General features: G+C 48.3%; 1 protein-coding gene across 1 annotated transcript in view; it reads left to right on the top strand.

Annotated features, from left to right (window-relative positions):
- LOC119964381 overlaps positions 1-18790 on the top strand; it is a 283807-nt gene extending 265017 nt beyond the window's left edge. The window contains exon 5 of the mRNA XM_038793775.1: positions 17444-18790. Within this exon, the coding sequence (XP_038649703.1) occupies positions 17444-17660 (217 nt within the window). The 3' untranslated portion in view covers positions 17661-18790. The remainder of the gene's footprint in view (positions 1-17443) is intronic.
- The last annotated feature ends 1348 nt before the right edge of the window (positions 18791-20138 follow it).

Below are 20138 nucleotides of genomic sequence, written 5' to 3'. Positions count from 1 at the left end.
AAGAAATAAAATGCAATTCCACAATAATATTCAATAAACACAATGTATTCGACCGGTGGTTAACAAACAGTGAATTGTGATACTCATTTCCTGCTCGTTTTCTTAATGTTATTTGCATGGACTCATTTAATTTAGATTGAATTTGAATTAAATAACACCACGTAAATTATGCAGATGGGTTTTATTCAAATTCAAGCCAAATTTAGAAAGCTGCTGCTGCTGTGCCAACATGTCATATTCCAGAATGAATCCTACTTTATTCTAGTTACACTGATGGAAGCTGGATTTGCAATCTTCCACTGCATGTACACTGCTGGCGGTCTGGGTGAATGAGGCTGGTGACCCGTCACATCTGAATTTGGCGTTCTCCTTTTCTTGTTTTTTTTTTAACCGGATGGGCGACGCAATGAGCCACACTCGCGGGTCTTCCGTACCTTTACCCGCAAACCTGGCACTGCCCTGTGAGTTCAGCAAGCCAAGAAAGGTGAAGCCTGGGGCTGGAGGCATCAGAACCAGACATCAGACAACCAGGGGCTGGTTTAGCTCACTGAGCTAAATCGCTGGCTTTTAAAGCAGGCCAGCAGCACGGTGCGATTCCCGTATCAGCCTCCCCGGACAGGCGCCGGAATGTGGCGACTAGGGGCTTTTCGCAGTAACTTCATTGAAGGCTACTCATGAAAATAAGCGATTTTCATTTTTCATTTCATTTTCAGAAAGGGCGAGCCTCTGAGTGGAGTGGTCAATGAGGGTGAGGCCTGGCAACGGAGTGGTCAATGAGGGTTTGGCCTGTGAGTGGAACAGTCAATAAGGATGAGGCCTTGAAACGGAGTGGTCAATGAGGGTGAGGCCTGGGAGCGGAGTGGTCAATGAGGGTGAGGCCTGGGAGCGGAGTGGTCAATGAGGGTGAGCCTGTGAGTGGAGCGGTCAATGAGGGTGAGGCCTGTGAGTGGAGCGTTCAATGAGGGTGAGGCCTATGAGTGGAGCGTTCAATGAGGGTGAGGCCTGGGAGTGGAGTGGTCAGTGAGAGTGAGGCCTGGGAGCGGAGTGGTCAATGAGGGTGAAGCCTGGGAGTGGAGCAGTCAATGAGGGTGAGGCCTGTGAGTGGAGCGTTCAATGAGGTTGAGGCCTGTGAGTGGAGCGTTCAATGAGGATGAGGCCTTGAAACGGAGTGGTCAATGAGAGTGAGGCCTGGGAGCGGAGTGGTCAATGAGGGTGAGGCCTGTGAGTGGAGTGGTCAGTGAGGGTGAGGCCTGGGAGTGGAGTGGTCAATGAGAGTGAGACCTGGGAGTGGAGTGGTCAATGAGGGTGAGGCCTGGGAGTGGAGTGGTCAATGAGAGTGAGGCCTGTGAGTGGAGCGTTCAATGAGGGTGAGGCCTGGGAGTGGAGTGGTCAATGAGGGTGAGGCCTGGGAGCGGAGTAGTCAATGAGGGTGAGGCCTGGGAGTGGAGTGGTCAATGAGAGTGAGACCTGGGAGTGGAGTGGTCAATGAGGGTGAGGCCTGGGAGTGGAGTGGTCAATGAGGGTGAGGCCTGGGAGTGGAGTGGTCAGTGAGGGTGAGCCTGGGAGTGGAGTGGTCAACGAGAGTGAGGCCTGGGAGCGGAGTGGTCAGTGAGAGTGAGGCCTGGGAGCGGAGTGGTCAATGAGGGTGAGCCTGGGAGTGGAGTGGTCAACGAGAGTGAGGCCTGGGAGCGGAGTGGTCAGTGAGAGTGAGGCCTGGGAGCGGAGTGGTCAATGAGGGTGAGGCCTGGGAGCGGAGTGGTCAATGAGGGTGAGGCCTGTGAGTGGAGTGGTCAATGAGGGTGAGGCCTGGGAGTGGAGCGGTCAATGAGGGTGAGGCCTGGGAGTGGAGTGGTCAATGAGGGTGAGGCCTGTGAGTGGAGTGGTCAATGAGTGTGAGGCCTGTGAGTGGAGCGTTCAATGAGGGTGAGGCCTGGGAGTGGAGTGGTCAATGAGGGTGAGGCCTGGGAGCGGAGTGGTCAATGAGGGTGAGGCCTGGGAGTGGAGTGGTCAGTGAGGGTGAGCCTGGGAGTGGAGTGGTCAACGAGAGTGAGGCCTGGGAGCGGAGTGGTCAGTGAGAGTGAGGCCTGGGAGTGGAGTGGTCAACGAGAGTGAGGCCTGGGAGCGGAGTGGTCAGTGAGAGTGAGGCCTGGAAGTGGAGTGGTCAATGAGAGTGAGGCCTGTGAGTGGAGTGGTCAATGAGTGTGAGGCCTGTGAGTGGAGTGGTCAATGAGGGTGAGGCCTGTGAGTGGAGCGTTCAATGAGGGTGAGGCCTGGGAGTGGAGTGGTCAATGAGTGTGAGGCCTGTGAGTGGAGTGGTCAATGAGGGTGAGGCCTGGGAGCGGAGTGGTCAATGAGGGTGAGACCTGGAAGTGGAGTGGTCAATGAGAGTGAGGCCTGTGAGTGGAGTGGTCAATGAGGGTGAGGCCTGTGAGTGGAGTGGTCAATGAGTGTGAGGCCTGTGAGTGGAGTGGTCAATGAGGGTGAAGCCTGGGAGTGGAGTGGTCAATGAGGGTGAAGCCTGGGAACGGAGTGGTCAATGAGGGTGAGGCCTGTGAGTGGAGCGAGCAATAAGAGTGAGGCCTGGGAGCGGAGTGGTCAATGAGGGTGAGGCCTGGGAGTGGAGTGGTCAATGAGGGTGAGGCCTGGGAGCGGAGTGGTCAATGAGGGTGAGGCCTGGGAGTGGAGTGGTCAATGAGAGTGAGGCCTGGGAGCGGAGTGTTCAATGAGGGTGTGGCCTGGGAGTGGAGTGGTCAATGAGGGTGAGGCCTGGGAGCGGAGTGGTCAATGAGGGTGAGCCTGTGAGTGGAGTGGTCAATGAGGGTGAGCCTGGGAGTGGAGCGGTCAATGAGGGTGAGGCCTTGCAGCAGAGTGGTCAATGAGGGTGAGCCTGTGAGTGGAGCGGTCAAAGAGAGTGAAGCTTGGGAGGGGAGTGATCAAAGAGAGCGAGTCTGACTGTGAGTCAGTCAATCGAATGGGAGGAGAAAAACATGGCTTAATGATGTCACAACACGCGGGTCTGCAGGTAAATATTTATACTACGGTTGTTTTTTTATTCGTTCATGGTCCGTGGGCTATACCAGCATTTATTGCCGATCCCTAATTGCCTTTGAGGGGGCAGTTAAGAGTCAACTGCATTGCTGTGGGTCTTGAGTTACATGTAGGCCAGACCAGGTAAGGACGGCAGATTTCCTTCCCTAAAGGACATTAGTAAACTGATGGGTTTTTCCGACAATCGACAATGGTTTCATGGTCATCATTAGACTTTCGAATTTCACCATCTGCAGTGGAGGGATTTGAACCTGGGTCCCCAGAGCATTACAATGGGTCTCTGGTTAACTAGTCCAGTGACAATACCACAATGCCACTGTCTCCCCATAAATTGTATTGCAATTGTATTTTTTTGGGATACATGCAATGATTTTGACTTATTCTGTAACCTTTGATATAAAATGTGAAAAGTCAAAGAAAAATATTTTAAAATAATAATTTGATTTAATCAATATATAATGCAAGTTAGGTCAATTAAGGAAAAAAAATCATGAAGCAGTTGACTTGATAAAATAAATTAACTTTGTATATTGAAGAATGTATTACCAACGATGTTGGCAAAAAGAGGGATGACGTACTGCAGGCAGATCTTGAAAATTTGGGAAAGAGACAAGCAAGCAAGACTTCAAAGATAGTAATATCCATATTATTCCTGATGCCGCCTGCTAACGTGTTTGGAAAAGGAGGAGAGAACAGATGGATAGATGGCTGGAGAGATGGTACAGGCATGAAGGCTTTAGATACCTGGGAGATTGGTTCCTGTTCTGAGGATGATGGGACCTGTACATTGGCCAGACACATTGCATCCAACCAGAATGGGGACAATGTTCTCATGGGGCGGTTTGCTCGTGCTATTGGGGAACGTTCAATCCAGTGGTGGGCAACTGCGTCCCGGCAGCCACATGCAGCCCACCCTGGGTTCTGAGTGCAGCCCATGAGACATGTTGACTGTTGTCCACGGGCAGGGTTGCCACATTCTGCTGATTTCCGTCCATATAGTTTTTTTCCTTCCGGTTAAAGTGTTAAAGCCAAGGCAAGTGAAGTGAGGTGCCTACTGATTGCTCACAACATTGTCTATGATAGAACCGTTACCCTCCAAAGTGTAAATATTTATTTTGTTTTTACCAGTTGAAGTTAACAGTTTTATTAATATATAAATGATTAAGCATTTTCTGTAACTCGTTATGAAATATTCGGCGTGAATTCACTGTATTTAATCTTATTCGTGCGGTCAGGCTTAGTGAACAAGCCTGATTTCACCGTACGGCCCACTGGGATGGAGGAAGGCCATTCATTGGCCGAGGTTGCCCATCGCTGGTTTAATCGGACTTGGCAGGCGAATCAGAGTCAAGATGGAGCATTTGAAAAGTGAGACAACATGTTTGAAGGACTGGACAGACAAATAGAACCAGAGTAAAAAATGGTGATATATTGGATGGGGCCATAGAAAAGGAGAATGCCATAAGGTCTAAGTTAGGTTTATAGTGTGTGCACGTAAACACGTAAGGCATTGTAAATAAGGTTTGTAAGCTGCAAGTGCAAATAGCTACAAGGGAAGGTGGTGTTGTGGCAATAATCATAGAATCATAGAAATGTTAATGTAGAACTAGTTCAAAAATGGGCAGGGCTGCAAACTAAATATTCCTGGTGTTCAAAAATAATAGGGGTGAAAGAAAGAAATAAGGTTGGTAGTATTGATTCAGGATAATATTACAGTGCTGGGGAGAGAGGATGTTCTTACATGGTCACGGATAAAATCTATCTGGTTAGCATTAAGAAACTAAAGAGGGGCCATTGCACTACTGGACATATTCTTTAGACCATCAAAAGTGTTAAATATATGGAGGAGCAAATTTTCAAGGAAATTACAAGCGCAAAAACTACAGAGTGGTGATCATGGGGGACTTCAATCGTCCAAATGTAAAGTGGGATAGTAATGCTGTAAAGGGCAGAGAGCAGGAAGAGGTTCTGAACTGTGTTCAGGAGAATTTTCTTGATCAGCATATTTTCAGCTCAATGAAGAAGGAAGCATTGCTGACTTTGATTCTGTGGAATCAGGTGGGCTGAGTGGACCAATTGTCAAGTTACAATTGTGAGGTTTATAAAATTGTTACGTTTTGGGACTGTATCTTTACCTTAAGATAAAATTAAGGAAATCATGTGACCTGTTGTGCAGTCTCCTGACGTCAAGCCAATGTGGTTTGATCATTGGAGGCTAAAGGGGGCCAGGATTGTTGTACTGCAAATAAGGTGCAAGGAGTTTACATTTGAAGACAATGGCAGAAGGCTGTGTGCTAACAGTGGATGGACTGTGAGTCTCTAAACTCCCAAAGAAGAGTTGAAAATGACACACTGTAACCAGTTGTGCTTTAAACTGTCCATTTACTGCCAAGAGAAAAGAGAGGATATTTAACCAGTATTTCTTCCTGAATATCTGGCTCATGTGATTCAAGTTACCATGGAAATGGTCTGAGATAGGAAGAGACAAAGATATCCCTGAAAACACCCAGACAAGGTTAGTCTGCCAGGGTCCAGAGAGAGAACAGCTAATGGCCAAATATCTCTATGGTTCATCAAGCAGGAATGCAGCTGGGAACTCGCGCTGAGTTTAAAAAGACCAATTTGTGAGGGTTAAAACGAGACTGGAGGATTCACCTAGCTTGTGCCAGAGGAAGGTTTCTTTGGAGAACAATGAAACCTCTCATTGTGAGTTCTGAGGTTACAAGTTAACTGGCTGAAAAAGGAAAGAAAGAGAAGTAAACATTCAGGAGCTAAGAAACACCTTGGATGAGTTCCAGGAAAATTGAATGTCTACTTAAAGAAGAGTGTAAAGTATATCTGAGGAGTGTGCTTTTATTTGTGCTGAAAGAGGCCACCTTCAATGGGGTGAAATCAGTTCTGGCTTGGGTAGATTGGAATCAACGATTGGCCATCAATAGGCTGCCTTTAGACAAAGTTGAAGTACATTCCCATCAGGGAGTTGTGTGGGAAACAAACACAAGAGCTCCCTGGATGATGAAAGAGAGAATAAGATGAACCAATATGGCAGATGTGAGTTTGATAATATAGTGACAACTAGGATGTATATAAAAAGTTCAGCGGGAAAGTGAAAAAGGAAATAAGACAAAGTATGAGAGACTGGCAGGTGACAAGTAAGGGAATCCAGAACTATTCCATGAGCACACTGTCATGCCGAGTAAAGATATGTCTTATTCATAACTTTAACCATGAACTGTATTCAGTATAGAAGTTTCTGGAACTGCCTTTTCTTTCTTAAAAATGGTCATTAAAAATCCTGCTACGGTGAGTGCTGAGGGCCAGGTGACTTTTGCAATTTCTACACAGCCTACCTCAGGTCTCCAGAAAATTCCGAATTGATCGGTCCATCTTGAATGGACTGATCAAAACAAACAATATCTGTGGAAGTCACACTTTCTGTTGTTTGTGGATGTACCAAAACTCAAAATTAATAATCTCTTGGACTTACTGTTCTTTGAGCTCAAAACTTAAAAATGGGAACTGTAGAGAAAGGTGTGAATGCCCACCTCCATTGTATATCATAGAATTTACAGTGCAGAAGGAGGCCATTCGGCCCATCGAGTCTGCACCGGCACTTGGAAAGAGCACCCGACACAAGGTCAACACCTCCACCCTATCCCCATAACCCAGTAACCCCACCCAACACGAAGGGCAATTTTGGACACTAAGGGCAATTTATCACGGCCAATCCATCTAACCTGCACATCATTGGACTGTGGGAGGAAACCGGAGCACCCGGAGGAAATCCACGCACACACGGGGAGGATGTGCAGATTCCGCACAGACAGTGACCCAAGCCGGAACCAAACCTGGGACCCTGGAGCTGTGAAGCAAATGTGCTAACCACAGTGCTACCATGCTGCCCTTAATATATAAATGGCTTCTAACTTTAAATCATTCAGGATGGACAATAGAAGTATTGATCATGTGATCAAAACTGTCTTCAGATAATATTCTTTATTCCAAGAACCAGAGAGAAACCAGTCAATCTATGAGCAACAACTGCAGACACAGAAGCAGAAAGGATAGTAACATCTACACCTTTGAGGTTATAATATCTTAACGTCTCCTAGCCTGTACCTTTTCAAGTACGGAAGACCAACCTCCTTGTAGAAAGACTACAAGTAATTAACTTTGTAACCAGCTGAAAATCTATCTCTTCGATGGAGTCCTGATATAATTTCAATATATGGGGCTGGTTTAGCACTGTGGGCTAAACAGCTGACAAGTAATGCAGAACAAGGTCGGCAGTGCAGGTTCAATTCCCGTACCAGCCTCCCCAAACAGGCGCCGGAATGTGGCGACTAGGGGCTTTTCACAGTAACTTCTTTGACGCCTACTTGTGGCAATAAGCAATTATTATTATTATTATTATTATATATGACACTGGGTATTGAATCCATCTCGACTGCCCTTCAGGAGGAGTAAAAACCACCTTCAGAGCGTCTGCAGTGCATGTTTTATCCCAAGATGAGCCAAACACATGAATTATATATTGTTTTTATTTCTGACTTGTAAAACTGCACTATTCTCTTTAACTGTATTCTTTCTCAAATGTGTGTGCGCGTGTGTGTTGATGCCAAGTATGTGCTGTAGAAATTAGACTTTCGGGTGACTGCATGAACAAAATAATGTTCTTTATTTACACCCACGAGACCAAACATTCTGCGGTTAAGAAACAGACACATATTCCTTTGGATATTCATACTGGTTATGGACAATTTGGTAAGGGAATTAGGGTTTCAGTTCTCTATCACATACAGATAGCAAAAGGGTAGTAAGAGGAGGGATCTGGCTAATTGGAGACCAAAAAGGAAATTTACACATGGAGGCAGAGGGCATGGTGGTATATTCAATGAACATGTGAAATAGGAGCAGAAATAAGCTATTCAACTCCTCAAGCCTGCACTGTTATTCAATAGAATCATGGCTGATCTGTTTGCATTTCCAATTTCACATTTCCATCTACCTCCTGATAATCTTTGATTCCTGCACCAACAATAATAATAATAATCACTTATTGTCACAAGTAGGCTTCAAAGCCACGAGTCGCCACATTCTGTTCGGGGAGGCTGGAACGGGAATTGAACCCGCGCTGCTGGCCTTGCTCCGCATCATGAACCAGCTGTCTAACCAAGCGAACTAAACCGGACCCCGGTTAAATAAGGAGGCCAAAACTGCACACAGTATTTAAGATGTGGACTCACTAATGACCTGTATAATTTAAGCACATCTTACTTTGCCTCTTGTAAAAAACAATAGCCTTCTTAATTACTTGCATACTTTGCATTTATCTTTACCGAGGAAGAAGATGCTGCCAAATTCATGGCAAAATAACAGGGGCGCGATTCTCCCAGACAGGGAGAAATCGTAAGGCTGGCGTCAAAACCGGGCGGGTTTGACGCCAGCCTCCCCCTCCCCGACCGGGAACCAATTCTGGTCCCCGGTCGGGGCTAGTATGCCGCGGCCGTGAACTCCGGCATCGATGGCTTAACGAATTTCGTTAAGCCCGCTTGCCAGAGTTTGCGCCGGCTGACACATCACATGACGTCAGCCGCGCATGCGCGGATTGGAAGACTCCAACCCGCGCATGCGCGGATGACGTCATCGCGCATTTGCGCGAAACCCACGCATGCGCGGGCCGGGATGCCCCTCAGCCGCCCCGCGAAGTGATACAGCGGGGCGGCGGAAGGACAAAGAGTGCACGGGAATCGGACCCGCTGCCCGCGATCGGTGCCCACTGATCGCGGGCCCATGGCACCCTTGGCACGGCAGTGGTACTGCCGTGCCAATCGGTGCCATGGTTGCCAAGATCGGGACTTTACGGCCGTTTTTACGAACGGCCAGACCAGGTGTGTTTGCCGTTCGTAAAAACGGCCGTAAAGGGCTTGGAATTCGGCCCATCGGCCAGCTGAGAATCGCTGCTGGCCGTAAAAAAAACGGCGGCAGCGATTCGTGTCGGGAGTTGGGCGTGGGGGGGGAGAATAGCGGGAGGGCGTCGGACTAGCGTGGCCGTAAAAATTTACGACCCCCGCTATTCTCCGCACCGTCGTGAGTGCGGAGAATTGCGCCCCAGGTCGCTGAAACACTCCCTTGGATGACAATTAACAAAGAGGAGACATTAGAATAGCTGGCTGCCCTTAAAGATGCTAAATTCCCAGGGCCAGGTGGGATGCCTTTGAGGATGCTGAAGGGATTAAGAATTTAAATTGTGGGTCAGCATTAAGATGACTGCTTGTCTTGACCTATATGAACGACCTAGACTTGGATGTACGGGGCAGAATTTCAGACTGTGTAGAAGCCACGTAACTGGGTGGTATTGTGAACTGTGAGGAGAATAGAGGATATAGTCAGGCTTGTGGAACGGGCGGCTACATGGCAGATATGTGAAGTGATATATTTTGATGAGAACATGGAAAAACAACAGAAATTACAGAGTAGAATTCCTAAGTGGGCCAGGTGCAGAGGGACCTGGAGTACAGATGGACAAATTGCTGAAGGCAGCAGGACAAGTTGAGAAAATGATAATGAAGCCATATGGGATCCCCCAAGAGAGGCTTATTGTACAAAAGCAAGGAGGTTACGGTGAACGCTTACAAAATACTGGTTCAAGGGTGGCACGGTGGCGCAGTGGTTAGCACTGCTGCCTCATGGCGCCAAGGACCCGGGTTCAATTCCGGCCCCGGGTCACTGTCTGTGTGGAGTTTACACATTCTCCCCGTGTCTGCAAGGGTCTCACCTCCACAACCCAAAGATGTGCAAGTCAGGTGGATTGGCCACGCTAAATTGCCCCTTAATTAAAAAATATGAAGGGTGTGGTGTTGGAGAGGGTGCAGAATAGATGTACTAGAACGGCTTTCAGAGATTAGTTACTTCAGATACGTGGATAGATTGGAGGTTGATCTCATTAGAGAAGAAAGTTAGGAGTTTTGATTAGAGATTAGAGATTCTCCCCGGCTCAAACCATGAGGGATCTAGACTGAGTAGATAGTGAGAAACTGTTTCCGTGGTGGAATGTTCGAGAGGACACCGATGTAAGGTGATTGACATAAGGAACATGACAATATGTGGGAAAACGTTTTTACATAGTGTGCGGGACAGTGAATGTACTGCCTGAGAGTGTGGTGGAGGTAGTTTCAAACATGTCTTTAAGAAAGGAATTGAATGAGTATCAGGGCCACGGGGATACAGGGCCATGGGGAAAGGACGAAGGAGTGAGACTAGCTGAGTTGCTCTTGCAGAGGCAGTAGGCACAATGGGCTGTAACCTTGTATATGTTTCTCTTCTGTTACTTGCTCAATGGGCTGAATGACCTCCTTTTGTGCTGTAACTACTCCATGATTAGATGTTAGCGGAATGGTTTCTGGATTAGTAATCCCGAGAACGGAATTAATGATCCATAGACTTGAGTTCAAAATGTCACCCTCGGCAGCTGGCGATTTTAAATTCATTTGACTAAAACTGGAATTTTAAAAAGCTGGTATCAGTAATGGTGAGTCAGAAGCTATTGGATTGATGTAAAAACAATTTGGTTTGTGAATTTCGCCGAGGGAATGAACTCCACCATCCTTATGCAGTTTGGTCTAATTCACAGCTATGTGGTCATCTCTTAGCTCCCCTCTGAAATGGCCGAGCAAGCTACTTAAGTTTTGCTCAAGAAGGTGGCTCATCAGCACCTCCTCAAGGGCAATTCGAGATGGATAATTCACTATGTAAGCACCCAAACCCCAAGGATAAATTGATGCTGCTGGCAGGCTCCATAATTATAGTGTTAATTTAAGTCTTAAAAAAAAATTCCACATATACATTAATTACATGCACATGTTAAATAAGTACAAATTTGCAAACACGCTGAACAACAATCTGGAAGAAGACAGGATGCAGTTGGTGGTCCCGCAGAATGAAGACAGTTACAGGGAGGGTCCTTTTTTTAAAAATTCATTCAAGAGATGTGGGCTGCGCTGGCTGGGCCAGCATCAATTGCCCATCCCTAATTGTCCATGAGAAGGTGGTGGTGAGCTGCCTTCTTGAACTGTTGCTGTCCATATGATGTAGGTATACCCACAGTGCTGTTAGGGAGGGAGTTCCAGGATTTTGACCCAGTGACAGTTAAGGAACAATGATATATTTCCAAGTTTAGGGTGGTGAGTGGCTTGGAGGGGAACTTCCACCATACTGGGATTTGCCTACATCTTACTGAATTGGGACTATGATGCCTTATCTGTGCAAGTGTTGTATCAAAGGGATTCCTGGGTATGCCACTGGACTGGTAACTCAGAACTTGTGAGCTGGGGTCCTTCCATGGTAGGTTGTGAAACTGAAGCCTAGTCATTTGCAGACATGCACTATCGTTACACCACCCTGGCCTCGTGCACGGTCAATTCCAGCCCCACTTGACCCAGAGTCACAACACAAGTGAATTAACCAATAATTCTTAGAAAAATGCCTGAAGTCTTTGGCCCTTGGCTGCCCAATAGTTACAGTCGCCAGGTGTGTATAAACACAGGGCAGCACGGTGGCCTAGTGGTTAGCACAACCGCCTCACGGCGCTGAGGTCCCAGGTTCGATCCCGGCTCTGGGTCACTGTCCGTGTGGAGTTTGCACGTTCTCCCCGTGTCTGCGTGGGTTTCGCCCCCACAACCCAAAAATGTGCAGAGTAGTTGGATTGGCCATGCTAAATTGCCCCTTAATCGGAAAAAATAATTGGGAAATCTAAATTTATTAAAAAAAAGGTTTGTATAAACACAATTACTGTTTATTTAAATCAAGAACTATAATGAAATATGCATCAAATACAACTGGTTAACTGTTACCTAACTCCTTGAACCCCACCTTAACTTTCCCCCACCTTCGACACACACACAAAGCAGACAAGCACAAAGGGGAAGAAAGAGGGTAAAAAGAAAAGTAACTAAAAGAGAAAAAGAGTCCTTGGCAGGATCTACAGGTCACGTTACGCCTGAAAAGCAGTGTGGCATAACGTGACTGATAGATGCCGAGAGATTCTTCTTCCAGGATCGGCCCAGCTCACCACGCCTTGCAAGATCTCACTTTCTGTCAAATCTGCATATTAGAGTGAGACAGCTAGACTCTCTTTAATATGCGTTCCCGAGATCTAACCAAGGCGTGCAATCTAACTCCCTTGCGGAGATCTCGGGTGAGCGCCATTCAGTACTGGTCTCCACAAATGTGGACCAGGCAGAATGGCATTCGTGGGGCTCTCCCAGGGGATTCGACGCACCCAGGTTATGTCCCCTGGGAAGGGTTGCACCCTAGCATGGCTGGAGTAATCTGGGTACCCTGGCGCTGCCACCTGTATGCCAGCCTGGCACTTCCAAGGTGCCCAGGTGGCATTGCAAGCTGGTTGGGGCACTGCCTGGGTGCCAGGTTGGCATTGCCAAGGTGCGAAGCTGACATTTTTTGCGCGGCGGTGATCGGGCCGGGATGTGCCCTGCCCGGGTGTGAGTTGACATTTCAGTGGAATCGGAGGTCGCATGGCGGACTCGAGAGATTAGGAAGCCATTTAAAAATGGCTTCCCAATCTCTCATTAAACTGAGGAGTTCTGGCAAGCGGAGCTCGTCACTGCCGAAAACAGGGTTCAGGGAACTCCCCGGCAAGGCCACACTTAACCCCGAAAACAGGGTTCAGGGAACTCCCCGGCAAGGCCACACTTAACCCCGAAAACAGGGTTCAGGGAACTCCCCAGCAAGGCTACACTTAACCCCGAAAACAGGGTTCAGGGAACTCCCCGGCAACCCGAAAACAGGGTTCAGGGAACTCCCCGGTAAGGCCACACTTAACCCCGAAAACAGGGGTTCAGGGAACTCCCCGGCAAGGCCACACTTAACCCCGAAAACAGGATTCAGGGAACTCCCCGGCAACCCGAAAACAGGGTTCAGGGAACTCCCCGGCAAGGCCACACTTAACCCCGAAAACAGGGTTCCGGGAACTCCCCGGCAAGGCCACACTTAACCCCGAAAACAGGATTCAGGGGACTCCCCGGCAACCCGAAAACAGGGTTCAGGGAACTCCCCGGCAAGGCCACACTTAACCCCGAAAACAGGATTCAGGGAACTCCCCGGCAACCCGAAAACAGGGTTCAGGGAACTCCCCGGCAAGGCCACACTTAACCCCGAAAACAGGATTCAGGAAACTCCCCGGCAAGGCCACACTTAACCCCGAAAACAGGATTCAGGGAACTCCCCGGCAACCCGAAAACAGGGTTCAGGGAACTCCCCGGCAAGGCCACACTTAACCTCGAAAACAGGGTTCAGGGAACTCCCCGGCAAGGCCACACTTAACCCCGAAAACAGGGTTCAGGGAACTCCCCAGAAAGGCCACACTTAACCCCGTTTTCTGCATCCTGGGGATGAGGGTGATGCCAGTGCGGCCATGTTTACTGCTCATCCCTCATTTCCCTAAGGAGGGCTTTCTCTGAGGATATGTTGGTGGGCCTTCTCTTTTGCAATGACTTTCTGGCCCTCCCCCTTCAGAGGAAGATTCAGTCACATAGTGTGAGATTGAAGACTTTCTAAAGACACACAAATGGATTTTTAAAAATTGCTCTTTCATGTTGATGGTTCATTTTGGCAACTTGACTTGCTTTCATTAATATAAAACAAGGTTTGGATTCAAATGGCCTTCACGAATTATTGCATGCAAATGGAAGTAAATGGGAACATCAAACAGCGGCATTTGGATCAACCTGATTTTATCAGTATCTGGCTTAATCAAGTAAATAAGTTCCGTGCTTTTGACCACCCTACTTGCATAACGTCCCGGAAAATATATTGAATATTAATGCCCCAAAGCCGATGGTCTGCAGAGCCACCTCTCTTCCTCCGCCTGCCCGCTCCCCCCATCCCCCCCACTCCCTCCCCCCCATTCCCCCACTCCCTCCCCCCCACTCCCTTCCACCCACCCCCCCAGTCCCTCCCCCAATCCCACCCCCACTCCCTCCTCCCCCATCCCCCCACTCCCTCCCTTCCCATCCCCCCCCACTCCCTCCCCCCCATCCCCCCCCCACTCTCTCCCCCCATCCCCTCCCACTCCCCCACTCCCTCCCCACAAGATACCTCGCAAATTTCTGCAAGGCGTTTGACAGAGTTTGTATTTTGATGGGCTCATTAAATTTCATTTCCTTTGGCTTATTCTGCTGCCTTTACCACAAACTGTGTCACAAAATTGAATCGTAGTCATAGCACGTGCTTCAAATTGTGCCGTGGGCAGGAAGTTACCATGCTTTTAATCAGAATGTTTGCTCCATCTTGGGTCTTTACCTGGTTACTTCACGGCAAGTGTAACTCATTGAAGCCTGAAAGAATGTGTTGTTTATTTCCTAGTTGTCTTCCACTTTTTCTCCCCATCTCTTCTGAGAGTAGCAGGTTTTCCGGAGATGGGTGACACGTGTTGCAGTGTAAAGGGTTCACGTTAAATATGTAAATAGACAGCCTGCATCATCAGTGATGTAAGATGGGCAGCACGGTAGCATGGTGGTTAGCATAAATGCTTCACATCTCCAGGGTCCCAGGTTCGATTCCCGGCTGGGTCACTGTCTGTGTGGAGTCTGCACGTCCTCCCCGTGTGTGCATGAGTTTCCTCCGGATGCTCCGGTTTCCTCCCACAGTCCAAAGATGTGCGGGTTAGGTTGATTGGCCATGCTAAATTGCCCGTAGTGTCCTAATAGTAAGGTTAAGGGGGGAGAACCGAGATCAGGACTTGAGCCCATCTTGCTACCCAGCTGTGATGTACAGCACAGCAAGGTGGAGTGGAAAAATAATCTACAGGGGTTCTTCGAACCTTTTGGACAGAGCAGCAGTGCACCATGGGGCAGTATAAAGAGTGTAGACCCCACAGCAGGAATTCCAAACACAGGAAGTCCTGAATGCTTCCGGGGGACAGAGAGCATGGTTGAATGATAACGGTAGCCTAGGCTAGAGGTGGTAACACCCCTGATGCCCAGATGAGCAACGTATTTACTTTCATTAACCTTTCTGGAGACACTTCGTCATGAGTCCTGAGAAGAGGGAATTGGTCCCAATATCTCTTGTAACCATGGAAGAACTGAACAGTAAGTGTGGAATGGAAAATAACTAGTCAAACATTCTCATTGTGCTGTAAAATCTTAATAGTGATTTCAATTGTTAAGTGTCTCATATACAGGCAATAAAGTTTTTTTTTTCAACTCTGGCATAGAGGTTCCTGTTGTAAGCTTTATTAATCTCAGTTAGTTTTTTCCCCTGTTTATTATTTACCCTACTTTATGGCAGCTGGTTTAACTCATGGCCGTCTCGTCTTTTAAGCAGAAGATTGTGATATCACATCCCAATTCAGCACTTGAGCACATAATCCAGACGGACACTCCAGTGGAGTACCCAGGGAATGCTACAGTGTTGCAGGTGCCACCTTCCTCACATGGTTAATCTAAGGATGCTCTTTCTTGGATCATCCAAAGGTCTGTTCCCCGGGCCCTCATCCACATCAAGTCCCTGCGCTCACTGACCTACAATGGTTCCCGGTGAAGCAAAGAATTTTAACATTCTCGTCCTCGCGCTCCTGTCCGTGTCCCTTCCCATCTCTCTAATCCCCTCCAGCCCGACCATCCCCGTGAGGTATGTGTTCTTTCAATTCTGCTCCCTTGCGATATCAATCCCTCCATCATTGGAGGGCGAGGCCCTAGGCTCTGCAACCCCAACCCTAAACCTGCCTCTTCCTCCTCCTCCTTTAGCAATACGTACAGCACAGGAACAGGCCATTCGGCCCCAGGGGAACATTCCTGTGATTACACTTTTCTTTCTCAACGTTCTATATTGAAAGCCATCAACATATCATAGAACATAGAACATAGAACAGTACAGCACAGAACAGGCCCTTCGGCCCTCAATGTTGTGCCGAGCCATGATCACCCTACTCAAACCCACGTATCCACCCTATACCCGTAACCCAACAACCCCCCCCTTAACCTTACTTTTATTAGGACACTATGGGCAATTTAGCATGGCCAATCCACCTAACCCGCACATCTTTGGACTGTGGGAGGAAACTGGAGCACCCGGAGGAAACCCACGCACACAGGGGGAGGACGTGCAGACTCCACACAGACAGTGACCCAGCCGGGAATCGAACCTGGGACCCTGGAGCTGTGAAGCATTTATGCTAACCACCATGCTACCCTGCTGCCCCATTTCTTTCTCCTCCATGTGTTTACCAGGCTGCCCTTTGAGCGCAATTGTGCTATTTGCTTCAACTGCTCCCTGTGGTTGGGAGTACTTTCTTTCTAACCATTCTCTGGATAAAAATGTGTTTTTTTTTGCTAAATTCCCACATTGGATTTTGTTAGTGACGGAGAAAGAAAATGTACAAGGCTAATTGATTCGGTTTGTGTAACAGATTACGCAATTGTTACAATCTGGTTGTACTTTAACACTCATGGGTAGCAGGCCATCACTGCATCTAAATGAGGAATGCTACCCCAATCCCAAGCCGAAGCTATGTGCCTCCTCAATTTCCTTTGCAATACCAATTGGCTATGCCTTCAGCTGCCTCGGTACAAAGGTCTGGAATTCCTTTCCTAAACCCCCTCTGCTTCTCTACCTCATCCTCTGCCTTCTTCATGATGCACCTTAAAATCTATCTCTTTGACCACGTTTTTGATTCTCTGTCCTAATGGCTCCTTATGTGGACGAGTGCGAATCGTCTTGTCCGATAACATGCCCGTGGAGCGCCGTGGGGATTTTTTTGCTCTGTTGAAGGTGTCATATGAATGCAGATGGCTGTTCTGGTGGTGGGGTGCCGTACGCAGTGCTGAACCATGCAGTGACACAATAGAACAAGATGTGGAGATGCCGGCGTTGGACTGGGATGAGCACAGTAAGAAGTCTTACAACACCAGGTTAAAGTCCAACAGGTTTGTTTCAAACACGAGCTTTCGGAGCATGGCTCCTTCTTCACCTGAAGAAGGAGCCATGCTCCGAAAGCTCGTGTTTGAAACAAACCTGTTGGACTTTAACCTGGTGTTGTAAGACTTCTTACAATAGAACAAAGCTGCGATCACAAAGCTTGTTTTCACAAGCAATCTACAAATAGTTAACAAGTTAACATCTGTCTGTCAGCACGTACATCCCTCCCGCTTGCCGCAAACAAAATTACGGCAGATTTCGCTCAGTAGTCCAGCACTTATTAAAATATGATAAATGCACGTTAGATAATTCTTACAGTGGGGCATAATTTTGCAGAATATATCTTTTCTGATCACTGGGCAATGTTTCACGCTGGCATCTGCAGCACACTCGCTGTGGTTTAGTTTGAGTTCCCTGGTTTTGTTAAATAAAGGCATGTGTGTCTTTTTCGTTCCAGGACTCTCATCTACTGCTGCACCAGCAGGTACGGCAAAGCCAAAATGTCCTCGTTCTCCATCAGGGGAAGAAGTTTGGAGACACGTGACAGAGGTAGGAACCTCCTGTGGCTGCCTGGTCAGAACCCAACAGCAGCTGCCGTGAGCAGGATGGAAGCAGGCAAGCAAGCAGCCAGGCCGAGTAAGGGCCTGGGCCTGGGCCTGGAGCTGTGTGTGTGAGTGGAGCAGCACAGGCGAGGCCACGACTCAAGGATAAGGCTTCCTCCCCCCTCCCCACCCACCTCCTCCCGGCGACAAAGGAAAACAGATTGACTCTTGGTGACACATTTAGCTTTTGGAATGGGAAGAAATCTCAAAAAGAACCAAGCCATTATTGCGAGACAGCATGGACAAGTACCTTTATGAGAAGTAGGAACCTGCCCAAGCTAGCTTGCATTCTATGTTTGCAGGGTAACTGTCACTGAAAAGGTGTGGATTCTAAAGGGCATGGATGCAATAGCAGAAAGGAGGGAGACTCTTAAACTGAGTTTCCTGCTCTTTAAGGCCTGTTTAAGTTGTGCAACACACCTCCATACAAAATGTATCATGCTTGCACTCTGGAAGTCAGTGGTTCTGCGGACTGTGCATTGCTGAATCTGAACCTTAACGATAGCACTTTCTGTAAAAAAAAAATAGACGCAGCAATACTTTGTAAAAAGAAACTAAGTTAATAATATCTCGAAAGCACGTATCAGCTGACAAAGGAACATTGTACAAACATGTTAAGAGTTGGGGAATGTAGGCGACTGCCAACACTGTACACAGGCGGGAAAGAGAGACTACACGCAGCCCTCTTACTGTTTGCTTTTCTTCTGCAATGCAAGGACAAAAGTGAGGCTGTGCTTACTGAGCTGGATAACCCTGCCTGCCAGATGGACACTTTCATGTCTGTACAAGTGTTGGATTATTTCATTTCCTGCATCGGAGCCTCCAAACGCTTGCACAAAAAGTCAGTGGAGGAACTCGAGACGAGCAACCGGGGAGCCTTGTGTCGGCAAGGAGTCAAGCTGGAGGCAGCGGGGAAGGGAGCAGAGGAACCACGAGTGTCTTCGTAATGAATCGCGCTGCAGTAGTCAGATATGTTTCACCATCTCATATATTTCAGTAATTGGTCCTCTTCAGTTAACCTTTGCTGCTACTTTAAGTGTAATACTTGCACATAATAAGGACTTTGTACCAAATGCTTGCATGATTCTTAATTAGAATGCTGGTAAATTCATTTTTTTCTTGAAATGAAAGGAGCCCACTATAAGCATTTTAAATGGATCTATTAAATTAATAGGGTTCTTGTGGACCCTATGGGAACAGAATGAATTTGTGTGGTATTTATGGGTCGGACGTGCAGACTCTCAGAGAAGTGTTTCCTCAACCTGCAGGACTCCTTGGGAAGCCCATGGGGTTTTTATATTTTGGCCAGGATGTCCAACATGCTACCTCGGTAAAGAGTATATTCAAACTCTGTCTCTGCCACTCTCGCTGTACAAATGCACCCCACAGTTTCTCCGTAGAGGTACGGTAGGTTTGCATCAGAGACATGGCAGAACCTGGGTTATATTTTAGGCCTTCGCTGAGCTCTGGCTGTGACTGTAGCTTCCTCTATGAATGCAATGCGGAGGTTGGACTATGCCTATTTTCATGAGCTATTCCCCAAATATCCTTCCAACTTAATTGGGATATGTGAAAATTAACAATGGGTTCAAATCAGGGAAAGAGTCAGAGACCAAGGAAAGCCCCAAACCCTCACAATACTCTTCCTCACAAAAGTTTTATCTTAGTGTGCATGTGGGACACAGCTGGTTTAAGGATCTAAAATCAGGGAAGCTGTTCAATTTTTCAGGTGACTTTCAGCGATGCCATGAAAACCTATTCAAATAAACAGTAAATATGGAGCTGGTCTCGGTAAGGATCCCAGCCCACACTGCCAATCACCCTCGCAGCCCACACTGCCAATCACCCTCGCAGCCCACACAGCCAATCACCCCACAGCCCCGCAGCCCGCACTGCCAATCACCCTCGCAGCCCACACTGCCAATCACCCTCGCAGCCCACACTGCCAATCACCCTCGCAGCCCACACAGCCAATCACCCCACAGCCCCGCAGCCCACACTGCCAATCACCCTCGCAGCCCACACTGCCAATCACCCTCGCAGCCCACACTGCCAATCACCCTCGCAGCCCACACTGCCAATCACCCCACAGCCCCGCAGCCCACACTGCCAATCACCCTCGCAGCCCACACTGCCAATCACCCTCGCAGCCCACACTGCCAATCACCCTCGCAGCCCACACTGCCAATCACCCTCGCAGCCCACACTGCCAATCACCCTCGCAGCCCACACAGCCAATCACCCTCGCAGCCCACACAGCCAATCACCCTCGCAGCCCACACAGCCAATCACCCTCGCAGCCCACACAGCCAATCACCCCACAGCCCACACGGCCAATCACCCCACAGCCCACACAGCCAATCACCCTCGCAGCCCACACTGCCAATCACCCTCGCAGCCCACACAGCCAATCACCCCACAGCCCACATGGCCAATCACCCCACAGCCCACACAGCCAATCACCCCACAGCCCACACGGCCAATCACCCCACAGCCCACATAGCCAATCACCCCTCAGCCCACACGGCCAATCATCCCCGCAGCCCATAC

The sequence above is a fragment of the Scyliorhinus canicula genome, chromosome 4, assembly GCF_902713615.1.
Source record: "Scyliorhinus canicula chromosome 4, sScyCan1.1, whole genome shotgun sequence".
Taxonomy (NCBI): domain Eukaryota; kingdom Metazoa; phylum Chordata; class Chondrichthyes; order Carcharhiniformes; family Scyliorhinidae; genus Scyliorhinus; species Scyliorhinus canicula.
Note: the sequence above shows the minus strand (reverse complement) of the source record. Positions and strands in the feature narration are given on the sequence as shown.